This window comes from Pseudovirgaria hyperparasitica (genome assembly GCF_010093815.1).
Source record: "Pseudovirgaria hyperparasitica strain CBS 121739 unplaced genomic scaffold EJ05scaffold_14, whole genome shotgun sequence".
Lineage (NCBI taxonomy): Eukaryota > Fungi > Ascomycota > Dothideomycetes > Acrospermales > Acrospermaceae > Pseudovirgaria > Pseudovirgaria hyperparasitica.
Window position 1 is genome coordinate 452,251 of NW_022985562.1, and position 23,837 is coordinate 476,087.

The 23,837-nt window shown below is 50.2% G+C and overlaps 6 protein-coding genes across 6 annotated transcripts; 5 read left to right on the forward strand and 1 right to left on the reverse strand.

The window, feature by feature from the left end:
* Window positions 1-212: 212 nt before the first annotated feature.
* Window positions 213-4,405, forward strand: EJ05DRAFT_513414 (uncharacterized protein). Its single transcript, XM_033748432.1, has 4 exons — window positions 213-508; window positions 609-3,193; window positions 3,256-3,599; window positions 3,659-4,405. The coding sequence occupies exons 1-4, from the start codon at window positions 370-372 to the stop codon at window positions 3,975-3,977; spliced, it is 3,387 nt and encodes a 1,128-aa protein (XP_033597550.1). The 5' UTR covers window positions 213-369; the 3' UTR covers window positions 3,978-4,405.
* A 1,640-nt stretch (window positions 4,406-6,045) lies between these two features.
* Window positions 6,046-8,175, forward strand: EJ05DRAFT_478909 (cytochrome P450). Its single transcript, XM_033744555.1, has 4 exons — window positions 6,046-6,491; window positions 6,544-6,644; window positions 6,694-7,824; window positions 7,894-8,175. Exons 1-4 carry the CDS (start codon window positions 6,249-6,251, stop codon window positions 8,072-8,074), a joined length of 1,656 nt encoding a protein of 551 aa, XP_033597551.1. The 5' UTR covers window positions 6,046-6,248; the 3' UTR covers window positions 8,075-8,175.
* Window positions 8,176-9,051: 876 nt separating this feature from the next.
* EJ05DRAFT_478911 (uncharacterized protein) lies at window positions 9,052-10,677 on the forward strand. The gene is made up of 3 exons (XM_033744556.1): window positions 9,052-9,403; window positions 9,511-9,900; window positions 9,952-10,677. Exons 1-3 carry the CDS (start codon window positions 9,380-9,382, stop codon window positions 10,420-10,422), a joined length of 885 nt encoding a protein of 294 aa, XP_033597552.1. The 5' UTR covers window positions 9,052-9,379; the 3' UTR covers window positions 10,423-10,677.
* A 698-nt stretch (window positions 10,678-11,375) lies between these two features.
* Window positions 11,376-14,093, reverse strand: EJ05DRAFT_122641 (uncharacterized protein). Its single transcript, XM_033739082.1, has 4 exons — window positions 13,715-14,093; window positions 13,213-13,638; window positions 12,254-13,164; window positions 11,376-12,204 (listed from the first exon to the last, which is right to left on the reverse strand). The coding sequence occupies exons 1-4, from the start codon at window positions 13,880-13,882 to the stop codon at window positions 11,610-11,612; spliced, it is 2,100 nt and encodes a 699-aa protein (XP_033597553.1). The 5' UTR covers window positions 13,883-14,093; the 3' UTR covers window positions 11,376-11,609.
* A 513-nt stretch (window positions 14,094-14,606) lies between these two features.
* On the forward strand, window positions 14,607-17,729 carry EJ05DRAFT_513418 (uncharacterized protein). The gene is made up of 4 exons (XM_033748433.1): window positions 14,607-16,642; window positions 16,688-17,034; window positions 17,139-17,222; window positions 17,280-17,729. The coding sequence occupies exons 1-4, from the start codon at window positions 14,944-14,946 to the stop codon at window positions 17,463-17,465; spliced, it is 2,316 nt and encodes a 771-aa protein (XP_033597554.1). The 5' UTR covers window positions 14,607-14,943; the 3' UTR covers window positions 17,466-17,729.
* Window positions 17,730-17,956: 227 nt separating this feature from the next.
* Window positions 17,957-20,891, forward strand: EJ05DRAFT_122664 (uncharacterized protein). Its single transcript, XM_033739083.1, has 4 exons — window positions 17,957-18,166; window positions 18,219-19,807; window positions 19,866-20,117; window positions 20,741-20,891. Exons 1-4 carry the CDS (start codon window positions 18,117-18,119, stop codon window positions 20,833-20,835), a joined length of 1,986 nt encoding a protein of 661 aa, XP_033597555.1. The 5' UTR covers window positions 17,957-18,116; the 3' UTR covers window positions 20,836-20,891.
* The last annotated feature ends 2,946 nt before the right edge of the window (window positions 20,892-23,837 follow it).

Genomic DNA, 23,837 nt, shown 5'->3' on the forward strand with positions numbered 1-23,837 from the left:
AACTCACGGCGTTCAGATGCGCAACGCGGAATATCTGTGAATGCAGGTGTCTGTTTGACTACGGAGTAACGTTAAGTTAGTCTTAGTGCCAATCAATTCATTGTCCTTCGAACCCTGGCGTTGGGTCCATCGACACGTGATGTGATCCAGTCCCTGGCGCTGCGTCGCTCAGGCATTCACTACCTTACGGGTACGCTAGTGCTCTTGCTCAAGGCTTGCTTGCTCATCAAGCGCGTCCAAACAAAGTCTTCGCAAAATCGTTGATATCACTTACTTTGTTGCTCACAGTGTAATCAAGAATGCTGCTAACGCGCCTTTACCGAGCCTAGTCATTCTATCTCTGAAGCTTGACATGGCCGCCTTGTAACAATGCCAATACCTGACATCTACACAGACATTGCTGAGGAGCTCGAGACGTGGGACTCAGATGACTATGCGTCAGATTCATCATTTGACACAGAGAAAACTTACGATGTCGACCGCATTCTGGCTCAGAGGATCGAGAACGGTAAAACTCGTTACTTAGTAAGGTGGGCAGGTTACCGTCTAGTGAGGTAAACACAACGTTCCGTATGCCTGGATCCCTTCCCGACTATATCTAACAATAGAAAGAGCTAGCTGGGAGCCTGCAAGATCGTTCGAAGCACGCTCAATCATAAGACAGTGGAAGCGACAGTACAGCTTAGAGCGTAAAGGGTTGGCAAAACCTTTCGACGTGGATGCTTTGAAGCGCAAACAGGACGAGCGCGTAAAGGCACTCAAAAAGCGACACAAAGCACGGAAGTTGCAGGCCAACAAAAAGACACCTGCGAAGTTAGAATGTACCACGCCTTCAGCAATTTCGCTCGAGAACAGCTCAGTGACGACCACCACCGAAACTCCAGGTCCATTGAAAACAGTAACTCGGGGGAGGCCTGTTATTCCGGATTCCGAAGACTCTTCTGAAGACGATTCAAATCCAGATTGCTCCAAGATTGCGCCCACCGTGCCTGGGAATAGCGTTGAGCATCAAATGCACATTGACACCACACCTAAAGAACCAAGTGAAAATCGACTTCTACCCGCATCTGAATCGATACTTGCACAGGAAGATTCGGTCACTATTGAAGTGCCAACTCCAAATTTGGCGAACCATGCTACAAACCCGAGTGTATGTGAATCCGCGCCCGCTTCTATGTCGAAACTTAACCTACAGAAGCCCACAATCGCTACAAATTCAACAATCCAACCTGCAAAAAATGCTGTGAAGCAGATGGAACGAATCTCCAATCCCGCCTCTCCGTCAAAACTTGTACAGAAGAAGGTAACGGTCGATGATATGCCCGGTAGCTACTCGGTGAAAGATGCACTTACCTTCATACCCGGTAATACACTCAGCAAAGCACCAATGGTTGATCAGGCAGCGCCATCAAATGTGATAGTAGGGCAACAGAAAGTATCAAATAAACCCCGTGCCAGAATCATAGAGGTACCGACGTTGAAGGAGACATACCAGGAACTATTAGGCGGGATCGCTGGCAGCGCGAGGCCGCTTATACCTGGGAAGGAAGGCTCGAAGATCGTGAATAATCCCGTCACTAAGCGCCGGCGTGTAGAATCCGAACCTTCGAGGGCCCCAAATGACGACCAATTCCAGAAGATATCACAGAGACGCAGGGCTGAGCTTCGCGGTCGCATTGATCGAGTGCCAACTGAATCATTGTATATCCCGGAAGATGAAGGAGTTGAGACTTCACTAGCCCTATCAGATCGCCCAGAGCAGATGTCCGACATACGCCAGGAACATACAGGCCATAAAGGAAAAGTGCCACAGATCTGTTATCATTGGCTCAAAGGGGGTGGTTGCCAGCGTAAAATCGACTGTCCTTTTCTGCATGTTGATGACACAGAAAACTATGAGATATCCGATGAGATGGGCCGAGTTCCCCAGAAATATTGGAACCCACCGCAAACCTGCTGGTATTGGTTCAACAGCAAGTGTAGACTTGACGATCGGCATTGTGACTTCGCCCATGAAAATACAGGACTCATCGGACCCAATCCGCAGAAACACGACTCAGAGACTACACTTGTCGACAGATCCGAATTGCCCATTTCCATGAGACGTCAATCGCACCAGAATCCGCTCGTGACCCCTGCTCCAGCCTTAGAGTCAATCCCTATTCCAAAAAAACAAACCACATGTTACCATTGGAAGCGCTATGGTGTTTGTAAATGGGGTGACGGATGCTGGTATGCCCACGAGGACATGAGCAATGTAGCGCAACCGCCAAAGGTTGATCGCCCATGTGTATACCACCAGAAGGGTGGGTGCAACAAAGGAGAGAAATGCCAATTTGTACATGGGACGGGTCACATCGAGGCAGGTCTGCGTCAGGAAGATATGTCACCAAACTCTCCAGCATTCAAGGAAAGCACCAGGGAAGAAAACCCGACCGTCGATATGGACGTGGACAGCAGTTGCGCAGCACAAGTGCAAAGTATTGTTCCTATGAAAGAGTCTGCGACCTCTATTGGAATGAGTTTTTCTGTGCATTGTGCTTATGGAGCACAAGGTTTTGAGGCTACACTCACCGGACTGAATGCGGCAACGCGAGATCGTCTCCATGATGTTGCTGGTCATGATTTAATGTTCTCTGTCGACAACCTGTGTCTGAAGGTAGACTTTCACAGTCTCGTATACGAGGGAGATGGCACTATACTTGCTCAAGGCCTTCTTTCGCCTTTTTCAGACTCTATCACTGCGTATCATACCTTTAGGCAATTCCTCGATACTAGAGGACTATTCGCATTGGTGTTACATCGAGAGTTCACCTTGGTCTTGCATCCCAGCACCACAAAACCTATCTTGCATCTCCAAATCCTTATGCCAATTCTTGGTGTTACCAGGCCCATCATCCCAAAGATGCATGAAGTTGACTGCAACTCTACTCCAGATGAGACGTCACTCCAAATGCTGTTCAGACAGCGATATGGAGTGACAAATGACTACCTCTTTCAAGGACCTGGGGTCGACGATGGACAGCTAGATAAGAACGTATTTCTGATGTTTGATGAACAGAGTCATCGATCGGATCTCAATCTTTGGAAAACATTTTTATTGGATTCCCATGTGTCCGTGTTTGACTGCTCTGTCAGGGGATCGTGGGACTATTTCGTGGGTAGTACCAAGATCAAGAAAGGGGTCATAATAGTGAGTGACCTAAACATCGCCCTCACGAGATTTCATAAAAAACGCCCACTAAACCCTACTAGCTCCATTCCGAGATCCTCAGCTTGCATAAAATCAAAGATCTCTGGAAGATTCTGTACTCAAACAAGTACAATTTCTTCAGCGCCAGGCCAATCCAGACCTGGAAAATTCCCGTCACAAGAGATTCTTCGCCTGAGCGTGTGATCTCGAGGTTGTTTCCAACAGGTACACTGATACTGATTACAGACGACGTCTTTGTGCAATCTGCGAAAGAAGCGTTCACCATGATGGAGTGTCTCGATCGCGAGCATATCCGGCGAGGGAAGAAGACGAGGGTTGCTGGTAGACCTGGCCTGGTAGACTGGCTTACGGATAATTTGCTGTCGAGTGAAGACAAATACCAGACGTAAGCCGATGATCCACCTTATTGAACCTTTAACAACACATCTAATTAATACCTGCTAGCTTGCGCGAGAAGACTATAGTGTACCTGGACAAATGCGCCCACGACGTATTCATTGATGAACCAGCGTTTCCATCACGACTGATCTCGCTACCGCGAGATGAGATGCCACAGTATCACCAAACCTGGGAGCGAGACGAAGCCGAAGCTACAGATCATCTCGTGAACTGGTTCGCTGGGACATGTGAACTCCACGCGGACAGCTTTAGAAGATTCATCGTCGTTCACCCAGATCCGCCTTCGACAACTTGGGCAAACAAGTACCAGCATCTCAACCTTATGAAGCCAGAGAGATGCATTGAATTTCTGAAGGCTACATGAGTGCACGCCTGGCGTTCGTGGGCACTCAGAAACTGCATCCGATCTCGGTTGTCGGTCAAGTCGGCCGCTTTCCTCTTTCTTCTCTCGGGGTTGACATGATTTGTTTAGTTGAATTTCCGGGATATACCCCCTGCCTGTAGCATAAGAAGCGATGCCAAATCCATCTACCCATCTAAGGGAATGACGTAAAGTTGGCAGAGTTCTGGGAACTGTACCGCGCTTGCTTAGAATGGAAATATCAATGCCACGCAATAATAATCGCATAACTCGATACGCGTTTTGGAAATCTTGCAAGTTTGGATATATGTATGCTGCTGCTGAAAGCGTGCCAGTGCTTTTCCGCTATCTTACTGCACTGCGGGTAGGGGTCCAGTTCATCTGACCTATATAGACTGTATCTCGAAGCCATCATACATACATACCTACGGAAAGTCCTGATCCCACACTGAGCCAGCGCCAGACTACCAACCCTCGAAACCCCCGATTACCCCTCTCAGATGAAACCAAAATGTCAGTCGACGCCTTCCATGCGGCCCCAAAGCCTCCGGGCGAGAATCTCTGACCAGGCTAGATATGCAGGTCTGGCATGATGTGATTCCCGTACCCACCACTTCTGTCGAGAGTGACAACTTGAATTCTATCCATTTGATGATAAGCTTGGGGGATAGGCAGGCTGACTGGCTGGGTTGGAAGTCAAGGCTATATGTTCCTATGGGGCTGTATGTGTATTGCTTGAGGCGTAGGGTGTGTGGGAGGGGGAGTACATAAGTTGTAATGTGTCTTTCGATGTGCCATATATTATTGTGATCTTGCTCGTTGGCGCCTCCTCACCATAGATCATCACTACTCTGCTCTATGGATACTACACAAAGACTTGCCTGGCGTAGGGTGTGATAGTGAGCAAGAAGAGGTAGCTGATGTCGATTATAGTAGGTCTGAAATATTTCTTTGTCAGTGATGCTAAGTATGGTAGGTTAGCTGCGGGGTCAGAGGACAGATTGCGCGTTGGTGTCACATAAAAAGCTATTACCGCATGTAGAATTGGAAAGCTTTACTCTAGTACGCGATGCTGCCTTCAATGAGGTGTTGTGAATATAAGACTCGATTACAAGTGGGTATGCGAGGATTGATGACAGCAAAGGGGAATTCGCAGTGGTCCACCAACAACATAATGTCATTGCCTGAATGAAGAAAGGAGCAAAGTGATCTATCGAAATTGTTTATACCAATGCTATACATGCCAGAGATGGAGAGGTGCATGAGGACTCTTTGTGGAGGGGAATGCAGTCTGCACGTGTCCTGAGGCCGCAATCTATCGTGGCACGCCGGAAGCGGTCCGACACGGCGCAGCCCCAGCCCGGAGTGATCAACACCACCAACAGACGGGCGATGGCGGTACAACGTTGCAGTGGAGCGCGCGGCTAGCATGTGACATATGAAATGTGATGGTTCTCAGTAATTAACTATGTGATCTGATGGGATGAATCCGGTCTGGCTCCGCTCATCGTCTCGTGGTCTTAGGCTGTTGATTGAGTAGATTATTAGTATCCGGATCCATGTACTGGTCGCATGCGGGAGTCGCCCATTCCGAGTCTATCTAGAAGCTGTGACGGCCCGGGCGTCTGCCCTCTGATGGATGTTTCCATGGCTTTGACCGACTGGGTGGTGCGCGTTGTAAAGATCAGATCCGAAGCGCAGATAGAGAGCAGGACTGCTGATGCAACGCCAACTTGACTGATCTCTGCTCTATTGTCGCATCTCGAATCTTGGTCAGATGATCTGCCTTTGCCCTCATTGTAAAAGACACAGTCATGTGCGGTTATACTTGCTCATCTACGCGCGGTGCTGGCCCCTTTGGACGGGGACTGGTGACGGTGACAGCGAGGATGACGGCCACGGTGGAATTGCGAGAGAGTGCAGCCGAGTGAACCAACTGAATTGGGCAATAGACGGGGAGTTTTAGGGGACGGAAACTCGCTAAAGGCGCGGCTTTGGAGCTTCCGAGCAGCTTTTAGGTTGCTATTTTGGTGCGCCACACTCCTAATTGGTCGAGCTTCAGCTCCAAAACGGCCTCACCATCAACCCTATCATCAACTAATCACGGCTGTCACTCCACCCGATACACTGATCGTCGTGCCTGAAAAGTCTTGCTTTCAAAAATGTTTATCATGTCTCTTACCTGCTGCTGTATCTGTGGAGCTTGTACAACTGTCTTCGCCTCCCCCTCTGTTCCTTGTTCAAGCCTGCATTCGAGTGTGTCATTCCCTTATCATGGCACTCACGAGCGCGTTCGAGGCTGCCATTGAGCGCATCACTGTGGATCCCATTCTGTTTGGGCCTCTAATTCTCTGCTTCGCTTTCTTTGCATGGTCACAGTTCACAAGACGATCGCTCGTTCCTGAAGATTTGCCATGGTTGCGAAAGAAGGGAGGGTTTCTCTTCTTTGGTGACATTCGGCTTCGTTTCGAAGGTCTTGTCCACGTTCGCGACTGGCTATCTGACGGCTATTCGAATGTGCGTCTCACAGCTCTTCTCGATTCACGGTACTTTGCTAATAGACTGGTAGTATTCTAAGCAAGGCAAATCGTACATCTATCGAACCTTTGTCGGAACTCCGGAGATTATCATCCCTAAGGAGCAGGTTAGCTGGCTCCTGGAATATCCTGAGTAGGCTTGCATGCGAAAATGATGTCATAACACGCTGATTTATATGCAGTGAAGCTGTAAGCGTACACGAAATGCATCGCGAGATGATGGGCGCCGACTGGACATACGGCCACCCAGATATCATCCGTACCAACTTCCATGAGCACGTCATTCACCGGAATCTGGCTCGTAAAATGACTCCTGCCGCAATCATGGAGATTTGGGACGAGGTTGTTTGCTCGATCAACGATACGTGGGGCTACGGTACGAACGAATGGAAGGAGCTCTGCGTATACGACAATGCTCTCGAGTTGATTCCCAGAATCTCCAATAGGCTCTTTGTCGGTACTTCGCTCTGTAGGAACACCGAGTTCTTGAAGGGAATGTGCCTGTATGCCGACGATGTTTTCCGTTCTGCCGCTCTAATTGGGCTCATCCCCGCCTTTTTGAAGCCCGTATTGGCGCCGTTGATATGCATTCCAAACAAGAAGCATTATGCGCAGTCTGCAAGGTATCTGGTCCCATTCGTCGAGAAGAGATTCGCAGATATGGACAGGAAAGAGAAGAATCCTGGTTGGGACTGGCAAGAGCCGAATGATTATATCCAGTGGCATATCAACCAAGCAAAATCCGAAGGGAGAACACAGGAGCTCGAACCTGACATGGTCTCCCGATATACAGCTATGCTAAACTTCGCCGCGATCCACACCACCGTGTTCAGTCTAACGAATATCATGCTCGATTTGGTTGGTTCCGACCCCGCGAAAGGATTTTGGGAAGGAATTCGCGAAGAGGTCGAGCGAGTGTACGCAGAGGAGAAAGGTGTATGGACCAAGCCAGCTCTCAATCGCCTCATCCGGACAGATAGTGCGATTCGAGAGAGTCTACGGCTCCGGAGCTTCTTGACTCGAGGTGTGAAGAGAAAGGTGCTGATCCCGCATGGTGCGTACAACAAGACTGAGGGCTGGACAGCGCCGCAGAATGCCCACATCGCGGTCGATGCACACAGTATCCACCACGATCCCGAAATCTACCCGAACCCGGAGGAGTTTGATGCGTTCCGGTTCTCGCGGCCACGTGAAGAGATTGAGGCGAAGCAAGGCGCCATCGTTGACTACGAGGAGGTGCTGAGATCTAAAAACTTGAGCATGGTAACGACTGGAGCGACGTTCTTGCCCTGGGGTCATGGCCGACATGCATGGTAAGTACCTAATGAATGCCCCGCAACGTCCGATCGCATGCGCATCCCTTGCTTACTGACGTATGACAGCCCCGGTCGATTTTTTGTCTCGCATGAATTGAAGATGATGTTCGCATACATGGTGATGAACTACGACATTGAGCCACTGCCACAGCGGCCCGACAATGTGTGGATTGGATATAATGTGCTGCCGCCGATGAAGGCGACGATTAGAGTGAAGAGGAAGACGGACACAGTACGGCATTATTGAAGGCTATAAGATAGATGCGTGGCGCATGATGATACCCCTTGCTTGATTATATGGCGTACGGAGTGCCGCTACGTGCCAAACCGCATTGAGCACCGGTAGCGTAAAGCTCACATATATAGATATATTGTAATATGTTTCCGATGGCTACTGCGCACCACCGTCTGGTTCATGGCCAGCTCGATGCTGTGATGAAATGTGTATAGGCATGATGATCTCGTCGTCTCGACATGTGAAGTCTAGGTGTGAGTAGTGTAGCAAAAGAGCCTAAAGAGTAAGACGATGAGTGAAGAGAAAGTAAAGAGAAGCGCCGTGTGTATACGGAGGATGGAGGCAGCATTGGTAGTACAGGAACCCCCAAAAAGTCAGTGCACGGACGTCCGGGCGTCAGGTCTTCTTGTTGCTCCTGGTGAAAAGACGAGTTCGCTGTCTGTCCGTTATTCCTCAACAATCTCCCGAGTACAAAACTCCAACCGACAACCTCTTCTTCTTCTTGTTCGTCTTAGTTCTTTCTTACCTACCTATCCACCTAACGTCAACTTCTATATTTTATGCTGCTCGAAGTGTATGACACTCAGCCCTACGAGATATTGTACAAAACTAAGCACAGGCTAGGCTTGGAACGATGGGTAAGTGCCCGCTCCACCCAACCAGCCCCAGTCCCCAGCTCGCAGTTTGCAGCTCCACACAGTTCCCACCCTGCTGCCCCAATCATACACATCCCGTCCTGGCTTTTTTGTCTATTTTGCCTGTTTTTATACCTCGACGCCATCTGGTTTGGACTATAGGCCGTACGCCGCCTGATCGCAGAAGAAAGACGTGTCATAGTTGTCGACAGCAGGTGCTGATGTGGATGCTGATGGTGGCGGCTGGGTGTGCAGCCCACGCCCGGGCGGTGATGGGCACCCCCCAAAGCGACCTATATCGAGCACCGTTTTGCGGTCTTCGCGCGCCGACGTCATCCTGCAGCTCACCATCATCGCCGGCTTCCTTTGTGTCATGAGCTGCGCACTCAGCCTCTCACAACTTGCTGGCCTATCCTCGTCCTTGCTCCACGCATCCTCTCTGCGATGATGTTGCATGCGGAGAGGCGTGCATGAACCGGTTGTGTTGCGAGCCCGCGACATTACGATTACTACTACTTCGATAATCGTTGCCTAGGATGGGCTGATCACGCTGCCTCCCTCCTTTCTCTGTTGCTCGTCTTCCTTAAACCTTCCCACTACCCCATTTCTGTCCTCCCTAGAGATCGCGCTACTTTGTCTACTGTATCTTCAGCAAGCCTTTTCCCTGCATCAAGCTAACATCATGGCCGAAACAGAGGCTTTTATTGTAGGTTCTAATCATCCTGACTGGCATATGCTAGCCCCGAAGTCCGAACCAGGCATTTGCTGGTCAAGTATGTCTTAATCCAACACAGCTGACCCATTCGTGTGTAGGAGCTAGGCTGCACGGCGCTCACTCGCGCGGCAGATAAATACCACGACACAGTATGGGATCGACTGCCCACCTGGAGGAAGAAACAGATCAAAGAACAAGACCGTGAAGATCGCGCCCGTGAAACCAGGACTCGCTCCCGCTCCGTACCCAACAACGATTACTACGTAGACGACGACCGCTCTCGATATCCCGAACAGAAGGGCGTGCTGGTCAGGCGTGAGGAAGTGTATCCAAAGAATCGTGACTACAGAGAGGAAACCATGATCGAACGTGTGGGTGGCGACCGCAAATCAACATACGACACCCGTAATCGTTACGGTGACCATGGTGCCATGGTGACAACCCGCGATTCGTATGCTGCGACTTACTACCCAGACGGAGCTCCTCCAGTAAGGCCCTCCGTTCGAACAAGACAAATGTGATCTGACAAGCCCTCGTAGAACTCTGCCATGGTACGAAATCCTCACCCAGCCGACTCCATAATCCTCGAACGCAATCGCTACCGTGCGCGCAGCCTTTCACGCAGTCGCTCGCAGTCGCGCCATCGCAGCAAGTCACGTCACCGACGATCGGGATCCCATGTCGACCATGACGATGATTCCAAGAAGCGCAAATACGGTCCTACGATTGTCGGAGCTGTTGCCGGTGGTCTTGCAGGTCGCAATCTAGGTGACGGCGATCGTTTGACTACAGTAGCTGCAGCCATCATTGGTGCTGTGGGCGCGAAACATGGATACAAGGAGTACGAGAAGCGAAAGTCAAAGAAGCACCACAAAGAAGATCGTGACTGGGAAGACGAGCATGCAGATGACTATTATGATGACGACTCGCGGGCTTCGCGTGCGCAATTCAGGGGTGGACGCGATGGACGGATCCACTTCTCCAAGAGTCCCAGCCGAAGCCGGCGATAGGAGTCTACTGGTAGCATTGGGCGGGAAGAATGGCTTTTTTTTCCTTATGCGAGGTTCATTGAGCAAGTATCGGAACACAAGCACGGCGTTATCATGACGAGCACTTTATGAACTACACAAAATATCCACCATGCTTCTAGCACGGTCACGACCCGGTTTCGTCTACGGTTGTACCAATACGGGAATGAGTTTTAGGCATTAGCGAGCATGTAACATGACGAAATTAGCAAGTAGACTTGCACATCTCATTCATCCAAGTAATTAGTGCACGCATCTCGTATCTATCCACCGCTCTCGACCTTTCCTGACACATAAAGACCCCCATAGTCCTAGCCACTGGTATCGCGATATATACAAATCGCGACACTAACGACGTCACGCACCGCGCAGCGCGCAGTGCAGCTTTCGCTATTACTCTGGTCTTTTCTAGGTATATATATGCGTGCATATACGTTTGCATGATGGGCTGTACTTGTACCTACATCTGTATCTACTTCCACATCCACATCCACATCCACATCCACATCCACATCCACATCCACATCCACATCCCCACCAAGTCACGCAACAGCTCACAACTACGCCATATAACCCCTCACACAGGCACAAGTACATGTACATATGCATTCTGCCTCTCACATCTCACGTCTTCTTCTCACGTCTTCCATTCCATACATCGCATGAGATCCCACATCAAATTCCGCGTACCTAGTACCTGGTAGGTACGCAACCACGGAATGAACATGTATGCTCTTTGAGGAGAGTAGGTTAGTAGACATGAGAAGCTAGGTAAGCCGGCTGAGAACAGGTTGTATTCCATGGGTATTAGTAGATTGCGAACAAAAGTGGCCCAAGGGGAAGAGGACGCAAGTAAGTGTGGAGGGAGGGGGTGGAGGAGGCGGGGCGGAAAACGAATTGTGTACGTCACAATACGATGATGCGGGATTTTTGCAGATGGTGAGATGAAGACGCGCTGGGTCTTGTGCTTGGTCGTGTTCGAGTATAGATACATCTATATACAGCCGTGATAATTGCTTGCTTTCTTGCTTGCTTTTTTGCGATGCGTGCGTGCGTGCGTGCGTGTGCATGTCTGTGTGTGTGACATGCAGACACATATTCCCATTGAAACCCAAACGCCATGCTTCACTTTCCCCTCTTCCAGCCTTATCGACATCAGGAGAACAGGCCTATGTCCAAAGACCCCTCTTGACCTCCCCTCCACTCTCCTCCTCCGCCTTCCTCTTCCCCAAGACGCTGTCCGGCGTCGCGCTCGCCGCCCTCTGCTGAGCCTGCTGTTGCGCCATCGCCATCGCACTCATACCCTTGTTCACCTCCTCCCAACAACTCGCGTGATATACCTTGCCGCCCTTCTTAACCGCATCCATCCACACAAAGTCGTTCGCTTGCACAAGCCACTTCTTCTCGAATCGCTCCTGGCATATTGGGCACGGGGCGTTCTGAAGCGTGATTTCGGCCGGGACACGGATGTAGCGCTCTGCAGGCTCAGGTTTGCCGCCCGTAACCCCGCCGGGGGATGTACCGGTGGGTGCTGACGGGTTCGACTCGTCGACCTCGCGGTACTCGATCCACTCGCGCTCGCCAACATACCAACTGCGGTGAACGCCGCGTTTGGCAATGTCCGGGTCTTTGACTTTGAAGTGCCAGTCCATGTGTTTCGCCTTGGCGGCGCGCCCGGCGTCCGTGGCGGGGAAACGGCGGCCGCAGGTGGAGCATTGGTTGGGGAGAGCGCCGTATAAACGGGCGATGAGGTACGGACGGGGGCTGGGAAAAGGTCAGCATCTTTACAGGGAGGTCACTACCGAGGGCTTACTGTTTGGTGATGGACGCTGTGTTGAGTTGGACATCGTTTTCGGTATTGGTCGGTACGCTAGGGACGCGTGCCATGGGTCCGCTACCGAGAAAGCCATGTAGCGCCGTTGGCAGTTGCGGCGGTGCTGGATTGGGTGAACCACCGGTACTTAGGATGTTCTGGGATTTCAGTGCATCTAGAAGCCAGCTTGGACTCTGCCCTGGAGGAGGCAGCCCACCTTGACTTGATGGTGTTGGCAAGGGGCGGGGGTCTGGGGGTTTTGGAGTCGTTGAAGTAGATTGGGGGGCGAACTGTTGTAGCATTTGCGCCAATGACAGACTGGACGCCGAATTTGGAGCAGGTGCACTTGACACTGGCGTAGAAGTTGCTGGTGTAGCTAATGGCAAAGGGGTGAGATGTTGAAAGGGCGGCTGCGTGACTGGGGGTGTTTGGGTCTGCGGAGTCGAGGACTGTAGCAGTTGCGCTAGGTTGATCGGGTTTGCACTGACTGCTGGCGGCGCTTGAGTTGGTTGTAGGAACTGCGACAGTGATGCCGAAGGTGGCTGTACTTGTATCTGTGGAGGAGGTTGTACTGAACCCGGTCTGTGGAAAGGTTGAGGGGCCTGATAAGCAGTATTAGGGGTTGTAGAGGGAGTCAGCGGTAGAAGCTGATCTCGTATGGCTCTCAGTTGATCATCGGATAGCTGCTGCGACTTCAATAATGTCTGTAGATCCACGAGAGCTTTCAGCTTTGTCATCAGTTCCTGACTTTGGAAATTCTGCATCCACTCCGTTCGGGTTACTGTCACAAGCTTATCGACTTCAGAGAGAAGCTGGGCCGAGCTGATGGGCTGAATTTGTTGACTTCCATTTGCTGGAGTAGATGAGCTGTAAGGGGATGCGAATGAGATGCCGTGCTGTTGAGGCGTGATCTAGTTTGTGTCAGTCACGTGATTATCCCACCAGTCTCCTATACGTACTTGACGAACCCGAGGGTCGTGACTTTGCGGGAACGAATTCTGTGGTGGTGTTGGTGTATTCCGCCATGGCTCGCCGGGACCGGGCCGGGCAGGAAGAGGATTCTGCATCGGTCGTTGCGTGCGTTGCTGTTGTTGCTGTTGCTGGGACTGTACTGTGATGGTTCGAATTTTTATCAACGCATTCTCGATGTCGCGGGTTATTTCAGGCGGAAAGACAGGACGTTTCTCCATAGATTCTGGTGGCGGTGCTTTCCAAGTCTGTAGCAGATTGTCCATGGCCCTTCTTGTAGTTTGAGCCATCAGGGAATATGCTTCCATGAATGTCTTGTATAGATCTCTGCTCAAGTATACAGTGTATGGAGTGCCAACAAATTTGACAATAGCATCAAGAACATACAGAGCAGGAAGTTTGAATTCAGGCCGGGTCTAATTTTTGATCAGTTGCCTGTCTATGTGATTGAATGAAGAAGATTTGCTTTCTCGAGCAGCATTCAATTCTTACCGTCTTGATGTGATTCACAAGCTCTCGTGAAATCGCCTGGGCATGTTCGGTGTTCTCTTTCGCGATGATCATGAGATTGTTGATCTGTGCTCTATCATTGATGGTGAGGTCTTGAAGCGCATCCTTGAAGTCATCAGCGACCTCAGCTGATGTCGCAGTGTAAGACATGGTGGGCTAGATATATATGGTAGTGGGGGTGATGCAGAGGCAAGAGTAGCAAAGTCGCGCTGCGTTGCAGTGAAGTATTTGGGGCACGCTGTACGTTTCGTATTGGGCAATCGAGCTGAACTCGGGCAAGTCGCTCTGCAGAGCTGACAGAGAGCCAGAACCAGACGATGTGATAGATCTCCCTCTTTCAAACACAAGGAACAAAGGCTGTATGTATCGTTGCTAACTAGTGACTCGCAAGATAATACCCGAAGGCTTGCTTGCAGTGAGAAGACGACACGAATTGTTTTTCCTTCTTCAGCCGCCGACACCTTCACCCGCGTCTAGCCTGACGAGTTTCCTCCCAGTTGCAACCAAGTGTAAAGGATATCTCCTAGCTTTTGAATAGTGCAAACCGTTGCGCTTGAGTAAACCTGTGTAGTTCAAGTTGAATGGACTTGAGCATGAGATTGGGTAGAAACTTCGGGACCTCTCAGAAAGCAAGGTACTGAGTTGTAACTAACTGTGATTAAATCAGGATAGAGTGTATTGTTGAGGTGCAGAGTGCTGTAATCAAAGTTGGTTGGTTGAGAGAATGAGAAAGCGGAGGTGAGGGAGACGACATCCTGCGTTCCGTAACTAGTACCTTTCTCGGCGCAAGGTTGTTCCTGCCGGTCGCGCGTGTGCACGCGTCAGGGTAGCGTTAGGTCGGTACCTGGCCGGTGCTTCAATTCCAAACCGGGTGCTAGTTCATAGTGCTCCCCTCCCTTCTTCGACCAAGAAACCCGAATAAACAACATTGTTTCTTCAGAAGACGTCACTCCTTACGTTTTCTTGCTACCCCTTTTATTGTTCACAAACACGAATCGATGCCGCATCGCAACCCGATGCACGCCACGACCTGTTGTTGATGAGCTCGACCCCTGCTAAACACCTGCTCCATGGCTATGATACTGTTACAACATGCCTGAGAATTGCAACTACGATCCTGTAGTACAATCTTGGCGTAGTCTGGAACTGAGTAAAAGAGATTCCATTCCATTGCCCCGAGCGGAACGGATTGTCGACGAGCACCCGACACCATGGAGCGACCCGCCGCACACCTCGAGAGGGCATTGCTAGAATGGGTCAATACTTGCAATATGCCTCACCGGGTCAGCAAGTGGAAAGAATTCGAAGATGGACAGCTACTATGGAGCATCTTGGTCGATATCGACCCAGAATGGTTCAGTGGAGACTTGCCCGAAGGTTCGCCTGAGACGACTTCAAATTGGATCCCAAGATGGCAAAATCTCAAGCATATCGACCGATTGATCAGATCATACCTCACAGAGAAGTTGAACAAACTCCCGAACTATAGTAAAAATGTTACACCGGACCTGAAAGCTATCGCAGATGGCGGCGCCCCTCCACATACCATGCAAATGCTGAAGGTGGTGGTATACATGGCTGTAATATCTCCAGTCTCGGTCCAACGACAACTTGCGCAGTTTGAGAAACTAGACAAGAATTCAAGCAGCAGTCTGATCGATATGATCAAAGATATGGACGAAAGTGATACTAAGTTGGCTGTTTCAGGGGCAGATAGAGATGCCACTTCCGACATAGGTACACCAGCGTCACGACCAGCATCGCGGAACGAACTGGGCGATAATCGCGAGCCGATTGAGCGAGACCGTGAACTCGAATATGAAGAAAATCTCATCCAGGCGAAACGTCGTGCACGGGGTTTGGAGGATCAGGTACATAATCTTGAACGAGAGCTTATGGAGTCACGTACATTAATCGCGAACCTGGAGGAGCAAGTGAATGACACACGATTCTCCGTGGAACGTGAAATCGAGGAGAAACGCGCGAAAGAAAGACTAGAACAGTTGAGCAGAAAGGAGATGAGCGACCGGAATCTAATAGCCGACCTCGAAACAGAACTAAATGAGGCAAGAGGCCAGTTAGAAAGCCAGAAGCGACAGATCGACCGACTAAACAAGGACGCGGAGTCCAAGCAGGAACTCAGAGATGAGATTCAGATGCTGAAAGTTGAGCGAGATGAGTTAGGACAGAAAACCAAAGCCAATGAAAATTTGAAAAAGAAGATTCAATCCTTGCAGGACATTGAAAGAAAATACCAATCATTACTGCAAGATTCAGAAGAAAGTCGGACGCGGTTGGATGAGTTTGACAAGCTCCAGAAACGATGTGATGGCTTGTCCCAGGCAAATAACGAGAACGGCCGCATGATTCAGAATTTGGAACAGCAACTACTTACATCCGAGGAAAGACGGAGAATATTACAACAGGAAAAGAGATTTTGGGACCAAGAAACAGAGGAGAAGAAAGAGCTATATCAACGCCAAGTGGAGGAGAACGAGGAACTAAAAGCTCAGATCCGTGACATGCATGCAGGGGCCGCTACCCAACCCCTGTCTTCTAATCTGGACGATGAATTGGCCGGTCATGACGATTCGGAAGTACAGCCAGACACAGGCAAAGTCGACCTTAGCGATGAGGATAGTCCAGGAATATTCGTCTTGAAGCAAAAATTGCAACAGGCTGAGGAGCAAAATGAAAGACTAAAGGAGCGTTGGCTCAAGAGTGTGGAAGACAACCAGGGACTTCTCAATACTATAGAAAAGCAAAAGGATGTAGAGAACTCTGATCCATATGTCAAGCAACGGAATCAATTGTTATCAGTAGAAGGACAGCTTGAGTCACTACGATCAGACCAAATGGCTGCTGGGGTCGAAAATGCAGAGCTTCGTGACAAGCTTTCGAAGAACATTGGTATGTTAAATGGTATCTCCAATCGAGCACGACTAACTCTTGCAGGTGCCGATGCAACAGGCGAAGCTCTCGATGCTGCCACTCAAGAAAGATTTGATGCTGTACAGTGCAATCTAGACAAGACAATCGAGGAATACAAAGCAGTCAAACAACATTATGATAGCGCCGTTGCAGATTTGCATGACACCAAAGGATTGCTACACGCGGTCATTGCTCTCAAGGCTGATGATGAAAGCCTGACCGAGTCGGAAATAGCCCGCATTCTCGGGGATGAACTAGAAGCGATAGATTCTGCCTCTAAAGAAGAGAGGAAAATACTACGACAGGGCTTTGTGAATAAGGTAGCGTCACAGCTGCAGGGTAGTCGGGAGAGAGTTGAAAAGGTTAACAAGGTATGTGTGAGATCTGCCTTGTTATTGATGCAGAGTTCCATTTGGACTCCTTTGTCCAACCCATCGTCTTTGTCCACTTCTGACTGACACGTTTTTTTTTGCAGCGACTCGAAGAAGCAAGTACGTCATGGGATACCATGAAGAAAGAGCTGGAGCAAGCAAAGAAAGACAACGGAGTGAAGTCCAGCGTAAGTTCAGGTTCCCGATCATCAGTTGCCAAATCACTTATCGTGTTTTTTTTACAGGACGCCGCACGGCAAGAGCTCGAGAATCTCCAGCGCGAGAACAAGCTCATGACCAGTGCTTGGTACAGCATCACCACACGCTTGCAAAGCAACACAGTGGTCTTGGCACGACGTACGGAGGCCCCCAAAAGCTGGATCCGAAGACAGCAAGCTGTTGTAGGCGGTGTGCATACGCCGCGGCGGTAGTGTGCATATACAAGTGTTCTATGGTTGATATACGTACTCTTTCTACGTTCGTGTTGCTGCTGCGTGGTGGTCGGATATGCGGCATTAGTTTTATACCCTTTTCTTCTTTCTTAGACGGTGACGACGACATTGAAGAGAGCAATGGATGGGCGCGCGGCAAGACATCCTTGGCAGGGGCGTGTGTATATATTGGTAAAGAATAATGAACGAGGAAGTGTGATGTGCGTCCGATCTCGGGCATATACAGCTGTTCCTACAATTGTTCCCTCATATCGATACCTTCAGTGTAGCGAACTCCACTTTGCTTCGGAACGATTACCCTGTCTATACATGCATAGAACGTTTTTAAGGCTTCGCTTGTAAACATACTATAGTTGGACAGAGAGTGCGTAGTGCGCTGCGTGATGGGACTAGCTTGGTAAGTAAGACCCTTGCTCCTACAAGTTGCTTTTAAGAGGTGGCTCATGGCTCGTGCGCCTAGACGCGCTCCACCCCAAACAGTATCGGATGTAGGCGAGCAACAACAACTCGTCCTCTGGTCAAGCAACTACCTGTCACTCACCTTGCACAACTGCTACGCTCTTTTGCCCTCACGCGACTCCTTTGTGATCCTGTCGCGACGGATATCAAGTCAATCAGGCGCAAGTCGCAATGCCTCCCAAAGCGCGCCAAAATAACTATTTTGGGGAGGGCCAAGGAAGGTAGGAGTGGACAGTAATCACATACAACGCGTTGTACTGATCGATGACTCAGGAAAACGGGCATTACGCTCCCAGATACCGGTATACGCGACGAGTATGGCATTGAGACAGCTGACATATTCTCTTCACCGGAGAAGTCTGAGGTCATGGTTACTAGCGAGCGGCGCGAAGATGGGACACTCGTAACATCAGAGTCGATGGAGCTTCAGCAAAGTACGCAAGCTCGCACCCCACGCGTTTACGGCGCGTATTGGACATGGAATTCTAAATCATGCTGCATAGGTTCAATGCCGGATCCCACCGAAGCACTGTCTGTACGTCAAGTTCTGACCACAAAGCGAACGGCCCTCCCACCCAAATCGCGATCGCCAATCAAAACTGCACTCGGCTCTTCACCTCGTCGGCAGTCCTCCATGGGTCCCCCTGCTCGGTCTCAACCAAACTCACATCATGCTGTAAGGCGAAAGTTGGATTTCAACGACTCACAAGAGGGTATTTCGACGTCAAGCCCAGAGGCTATTAATGGAGTTGTCGGAGACGACTTGTACGATCTTCCGGGATCACCAACAGAGGCGAATGGACAAGAACACACAAACCAAGATCTAGAAGAAGTTGAAGCCCTTCCTGAGCTTGAAGATGCTACGGAGCAGCAGTCAACAGCAGAGGAGGCAGAGAATTCGTCCGAAGAACATGAAGAAATGCCACCAGAAATGCCATCTTCACCGCCGAAGAAGAGAGGTCGGAAGAGGAAACTGGTTGTTGAGGAAGCTGAAGCTGAATCGGAGGGCCGTGCGACTAAAAATGCCCGCCGTGGCGCTAGAAAGCCCGTAGTTGAGAAAATTGCGCCCACAAAATCTAAGAGGACAACGCGTTCATCATTAAATTCTTCTCAGGTACAGGAGGACAGTATAGCACTCGCACCGGAACCAGTGCCTGCAACGGAGGAAAGTCCAGTCGAAGAAACACCACGATCGTCCCCAGCTAGGAAAAGAGCGGTTAAAGGTAAGGTTAAAACCGGGCCAACCAGAAAGGCCCGAGAACCAAGCGTCGTCGTCGAAGAAGAGCCCAGTATTGCGAAATCAAAGAATCGCGGAAGGCCCAAGCGAGATGTTGCCATTCCTCGTGAAGAATCAGGAACATCTATGCCTCCCCCTCAGCTTAAGAGCAGAGGCCGTCTACCCAAAGAACGGGATCCGAATGCAAAGACCACTGCCCGAAAGGCTCCTCGTGGCCGTAGTGAGTCCAAAGCGCCTACGGAGATGTCCATGATGTCAGGTCGTACAACCCAAAGCACAATGAGCAACGTTCGACAGTATGTCGTTGTACCTAAGCCGGGTGCCGATGATTGGGGACGGTCACGAGCTGGACGGGCATTGAGAAGGCCACTGGCTGGTTGGCGTGGTGAAAAAGATACTTTCGACCACCAAGGTAATCTCATTGAGTCAGTATTGACCGAAGACGTGACTCCAGTCAAACTAGACCGTCGTCGAGGCAATAAAAAGAAAAATCGACAAAGTACAATCTTTGAGGAACCCGAGATCGAGGAGCTTGAGGAGTGGGAGCAAGATCCAGGTGTTCTGTCTGGGATTGTGAACGTATGGGACAATGATATTGAGCATACGACTGGGGAGAAGGAGGAAGGTAAGATCGGCAGGAATCCTAGACTCGACTTGAATGTTCACTGACTGCTGACTGACAGAGCTTGCATATGCTGCACCCTCTATTCAAACTCAACAGGTTAATGGCGCAGAGTTCAAATACACGCGCATTTGCGGAGTTCGTTTCTTCAACGCTGGAATGGTAGACCTTCCTCCATATTCAGAGAAGAAACGTAAGAATTCCCGGCGCATGTACATGATCTTCTACGTTCTACGGGGGCAGGTACAAGTGACGGTAGGAGATAATCCAGAGTTCTCAATTCACAGCGGGGGTGTATGGCAAGTTCCGAGAGGTAAGCTATATTCTGTTCCTTTCCCGGTATCATCTATCCCGTCGCACGCGTTTGCAGTTCCCGTTCGTCGGAGACAGTTTCAAGTGTCTGTCAAGGACAAGCGAGCATCATCAAAGGCCATCATCTCAACCAGCCTATGTGGGCGAAGTATGACAGCAGATGTACTTTGTCTTATCGCCAATGGATCAGGATTGCATCGTACTACGGCAGTCAATTTATACTTCAGCGTGAGCAACGCAGCACAAGGCTGAAGAGGGGCATCCACCTGTGGTCTCATCCATCCACGGCTACACAATCGAATTACTCTCGGCGGGTCTCACAGGCCGATCAGTGGTATCCTAGATCTCCAGCACCTGGTGGGCTTTAATGGTACCGAGACAGGGCTCGCATAGTTCGTGTTTGTGGTTTCGGTAGCACGACCTGGGTGGTACAGTGACACAGTGCATCATTTGTCAAAGCGACTTCAAGCCTGTAGCGCCGGAGCCCTATGATTCGGACACCGACTTCTGCCACATGGTTGTGTCACGCTCCGGCTTTTCTCTACGGATCTCGTTGTCTTACGTTCTCTTCGTTTGTGTTTCGATCAGTTGCGAATACAAATGCTGACATGCGCTTCTATGTAGGGAATTTATACTCAATCAAAAACAGCGAGAGCCAAGAAGCGAAGATCTTCTTCTCGCAGGCTTGTCGCACACGCCCCGATGAGGAGGAAGAATAGTACTGAAACCTTTTCTATTGGAGATGTTTACAGAACTGGTTTCAATATGTCTTATTGGACAGTATACAAATGGAGACTCAGATGTCTTTAGCACCGATGGCCTAAGTCGGACTATTGTGTATATGGCATACTTACCGTTGGACCTGGCGAAGAATATATTCGATACGATGAAGTGGAGGCAACATCATACCTCAATTGCACGTGTTTGATTCCCAAGATATTCGATACTAGATACCCAATCTCCTTCATTGTTCCTATCTGTGCCTTTACCATAACGCAGTGTGGCCTTATTGTGTTCATCGACCGATCTCGATGTAGCGCCGTGCAGCTGATGGGACTGACAAATTCCATACGAACACGACGCGTGCATGATGAACCCGTGGGTTTACGCTCAGAGCCGTGCTAGCCGTGCCGGCTCGATGAGGAGTTTGGTACTGATTAGGCGCGCTATTGGCGGGATCGCCGGAGCTCGCTGGTGTGTAAGAAACGCAAGCCACCTTCGTGTTTATACCCCGTTTGGACGAATGGATTACTCCTAGCTGAGCTTGAACACCTCACAGTGGGTCAGGTGGGCGTTCGCATGACCTTGATGCGGTGGCGCTGTTGGTTAATCTTGACTGTTGTTGTTGGGTCTGGTGTGGATCGCTGACGGCAAACGTGTCTGTCGTGGCATGCACGCATGGAAGATTGATGAGACCAGCCGAGGGTGAAGATGAGATTTGGTGATTGAGGATGGGAAGAAGGTCACAAGGCGGTTCGGCATATGATACAGAAATATGTGCTGCCGCCGCATCGCATCGCGCATGGCCCCCACGAGTTTGCAGCCTCTAATCAACGCCACATGAAGGATCAAAGGGGGAGGGGGTTCAGACATAAGGCGTAAACGTACAGAGAGCTAGGCTCAACTCGCTTGCTTTTTCCAAGGCTGTACGATGCTGTGTGGTGCTGTGTACACTGAAAATGGATGTAGAGATTAGAGCAGTCAGCCTCATGCGTAGGATAAGGCCGAGAGGTGAGAAGTGGCGTGAAGATGTCTCTGAGAGGTTATGTACGGGATTGAAAGGTTTGGGAATAGTTGTTTGCTATCATGCCGTCATGCTAGCTTCCGGCGATGAATACATACACATATGTAATCTTCAGTGAAGGCAAAGAAGGCATCTGGTTACAATGATATGCTGACTAAGAGACTATGGACCCTGGGTGCGGGCCGGGACAGCATGCGAATGCCACGAGGTTTACCGAAGCGGTTAGAAAAGATTACAACTACTTATCTCGAAGAGATTTGGAGCAATATGTGCTAAGTAATTAGGCAACTAGTAAAGAGGCATCCATATGGTATTCGAACAGGGTATATTCCGGTCTCACTTTGAAGATGCTCTCTTTAGGTTGCACAACATTGGTGTGGTGCTCGAGTCATGCTAGACTGCTTATAATCGGGTCAAGTCCTTTGGAACATCCTATGGAGCAGGAACAGAAGTGTACAACAAGACGTACAACAGTACAACTTGAAATCCAACATGTAAGCAGACGGTGATAGGGAGGTGTCTCGCGCAACTTTCCCGATGCGGGCACTAACTTTGAAGTCAAACTAGCATGACTGATGCGAAAGCAAGAGGCTTATAATGATACGAGGAATGGATGGTAGCTTTTATTATAGTGTGCAGATGTTAGCGAACTGTATCAAAGTACCAAAGACGAAGGAGAAACCAAGAGAACGAGGCTTAGGGCTAGCAAGGGACCGGCATAGACGAGGGCACAATATTTTACCCCTTTGGGTAAGTTGACTGTGAACACCGCAACAGGGTGTTCGTCTTCTGGACACACAGCGGGAGGGACCCCAGTAAGAAGTGGGTCGCGCCCTCCAGCCCGGGACATCAAACGTGGGGCCCACACGAACACCATCACCTTCACAACCACATACCTACTGCTCCTCATACTTAACGGTAGGGCCGTCTTCGTCTTCCCTATTCCAATTCCCACTCGGGACCCTTCATATACTGAGTTATATATGTAGTGTGTTATGCAAGTCGCCATACTATGCGGGCCTCGGAATTTTGGACAAGGCCTAGTCCCCCGGGCGCATGCACCGTTGATCAACCGTTCGCGCCGTGGCATTCGTTTAGGATGCTGACATGATCATCGCATCTCGTCAGATGTACAGCGTCTAGATACCCCGAATCTGTCGCTGTGTCCTTGGTCGATCTCTTGAAGTCTAGCACTGATGGGCACGCCAACAACGATGCCGATGCCGATGCAGATGCCGATGCCGAAAAACATTAAAATCACTATTCCAAGTGCCAGGTCACTCGCTGGTAATAGCATGAGGAATATCACTCATGGAATCCTTTATGCCAGCCTGGTGTCTCGTGTTGTCCGAGCACGGTACGAGAATGCTGGGGTCATCGGCCCGCAAAGGAATGCTCCTTGACAGCGCACAAACATGATCCAATTGCCACATCCATCCACACCCAACACGAGTTCGCAGCGACTTCCAGTTCGTCAGAACTGCGCCCACAGGCCAGGCTAAACTACGCCCTTCAATCTGAGAATTCGCGCGCGCATGATCGCCCCTTACTCGGCCCCCTCGGATAACCTCGTCAATCGGACCGGATAGGGCTGGTAGGGCTGTCGCTTTGCGGCCCCGAATCACACAAGCAAGTCCTTGGCCTTGGCGGACCGCATTCTTGGATGCCAATCAGGGAGCAGGCTGGAGGATCATCACACGGTATGACACGCGACCTCGCATCTGCCAACCGCACCAAAGCCTCGTGCTGCGTTGTTTGTGTCCAGCGTGCAAGATTCACTCTGTGGCGCTGCTCTCAGCCAATCCGTCTGATTCCATATCCAACGCGCCCTACGCAAATCCCGCTCACCCACCTACTGAAACGGGTTTCATGTCAACGCCAAGGATCCCCCCCTCAAGCGCGCAGACTATTTTTAGTGCGTTCATCTGCGGAGTTTGTGCCGCTCCGGCTTCTAGAAAATACGACATGCGGCGTGAT

Bases quoted from the DNA above. Each gene is read 5' to 3' on its own strand.
- EJ05DRAFT_513414 (XM_033748432.1), top strand. From the start codon at position 370: ATGCCAATACCTGACATCTACACAGACATTGCTGAGGAGCTCGAGACG. The intron at 3,194-3,255 runs GTGAGTGACCTA...AAACCCTACTAG, and splicing joins TCAAGAAAGGGGTCATAATA to CTCCATTCCGAGATCCTCAG. The intron at 3,600-3,658 runs GTAAGCCGATGA...AATACCTGCTAG, and splicing joins AGTGAAGACAAATACCAGAC to CTTGCGCGAGAAGACTATAG.
- EJ05DRAFT_478909 (XM_033744555.1), top strand. From the start codon at position 6,249: ATGGCACTCACGAGCGCGTTCGAGGCTGCCATTGAGCGCATCACTGTG. The intron at 6,492-6,543 runs GTGCGTCTCACA...ATAGACTGGTAG, and splicing joins TATCTGACGGCTATTCGAAT to TATTCTAAGCAAGGCAAATC. The intron at 7,825-7,893 runs GTAAGTACCTAA...GACGTATGACAG, and splicing joins GGTCATGGCCGACATGCATG to CCCCGGTCGATTTTTTGTCT.
- EJ05DRAFT_478911 (XM_033744556.1), top strand. From the start codon at position 9,380: ATGGCCGAAACAGAGGCTTTTATT. The intron at 9,404-9,510 runs GTAGGTTCTAAT...ATTCGTGTGTAG, and splicing joins CCGAAACAGAGGCTTTTATT to GAGCTAGGCTGCACGGCGCT. The intron at 9,901-9,951 runs GTAAGGCCCTCC...AAGCCCTCGTAG, and splicing joins ACCCAGACGGAGCTCCTCCA to AACTCTGCCATGGTACGAAA.
- EJ05DRAFT_122641 (XM_033739082.1), bottom strand. From the start codon at position 13,882: ATGTCTTACACTGCGACATCAGCTGAGGTCGCTGATGACTTCAAGGAT. The intron at 13,639-13,714 runs GTAAGAATTGAA...ATCAAAAATTAG, and splicing joins TTGTGAATCACATCAAGACG to ACCCGGCCTGAATTCAAACT. The intron at 13,165-13,212 runs GTACGTATAGGA...GACACAAACTAG, and splicing joins ACGACCCTCGGGTTCGTCAA to ATCACGCCTCAACAGCACGG.
- EJ05DRAFT_513418 (XM_033748433.1), top strand. From the start codon at position 14,944: ATGGAGCGACCCGCCGCACACCTCGAGAGGGCATTGCTAGAATGGGTC. The intron at 16,643-16,687 runs GTATGTTAAATG...TAACTCTTGCAG, and splicing joins CAAGCTTTCGAAGAACATTG to GTGCCGATGCAACAGGCGAA. The intron at 17,035-17,138 runs GTATGTGTGAGA...TTTTTTTTGCAG, and splicing joins GAGTTGAAAAGGTTAACAAG to CGACTCGAAGAAGCAAGTAC.
- EJ05DRAFT_122664 (XM_033739083.1), top strand. From the start codon at position 18,117: ATGCCTCCCAAAGCGCGCCAAAATAACTATTTTGGGGAGGGCCAAGGA. The intron at 18,167-18,218 runs GTAGGAGTGGAC...TCGATGACTCAG, and splicing joins TTTGGGGAGGGCCAAGGAAG to GAAAACGGGCATTACGCTCC. The intron at 19,808-19,865 runs GTAAGATCGGCA...GCTGACTGACAG, and splicing joins GACTGGGGAGAAGGAGGAAG to AGCTTGCATATGCTGCACCC.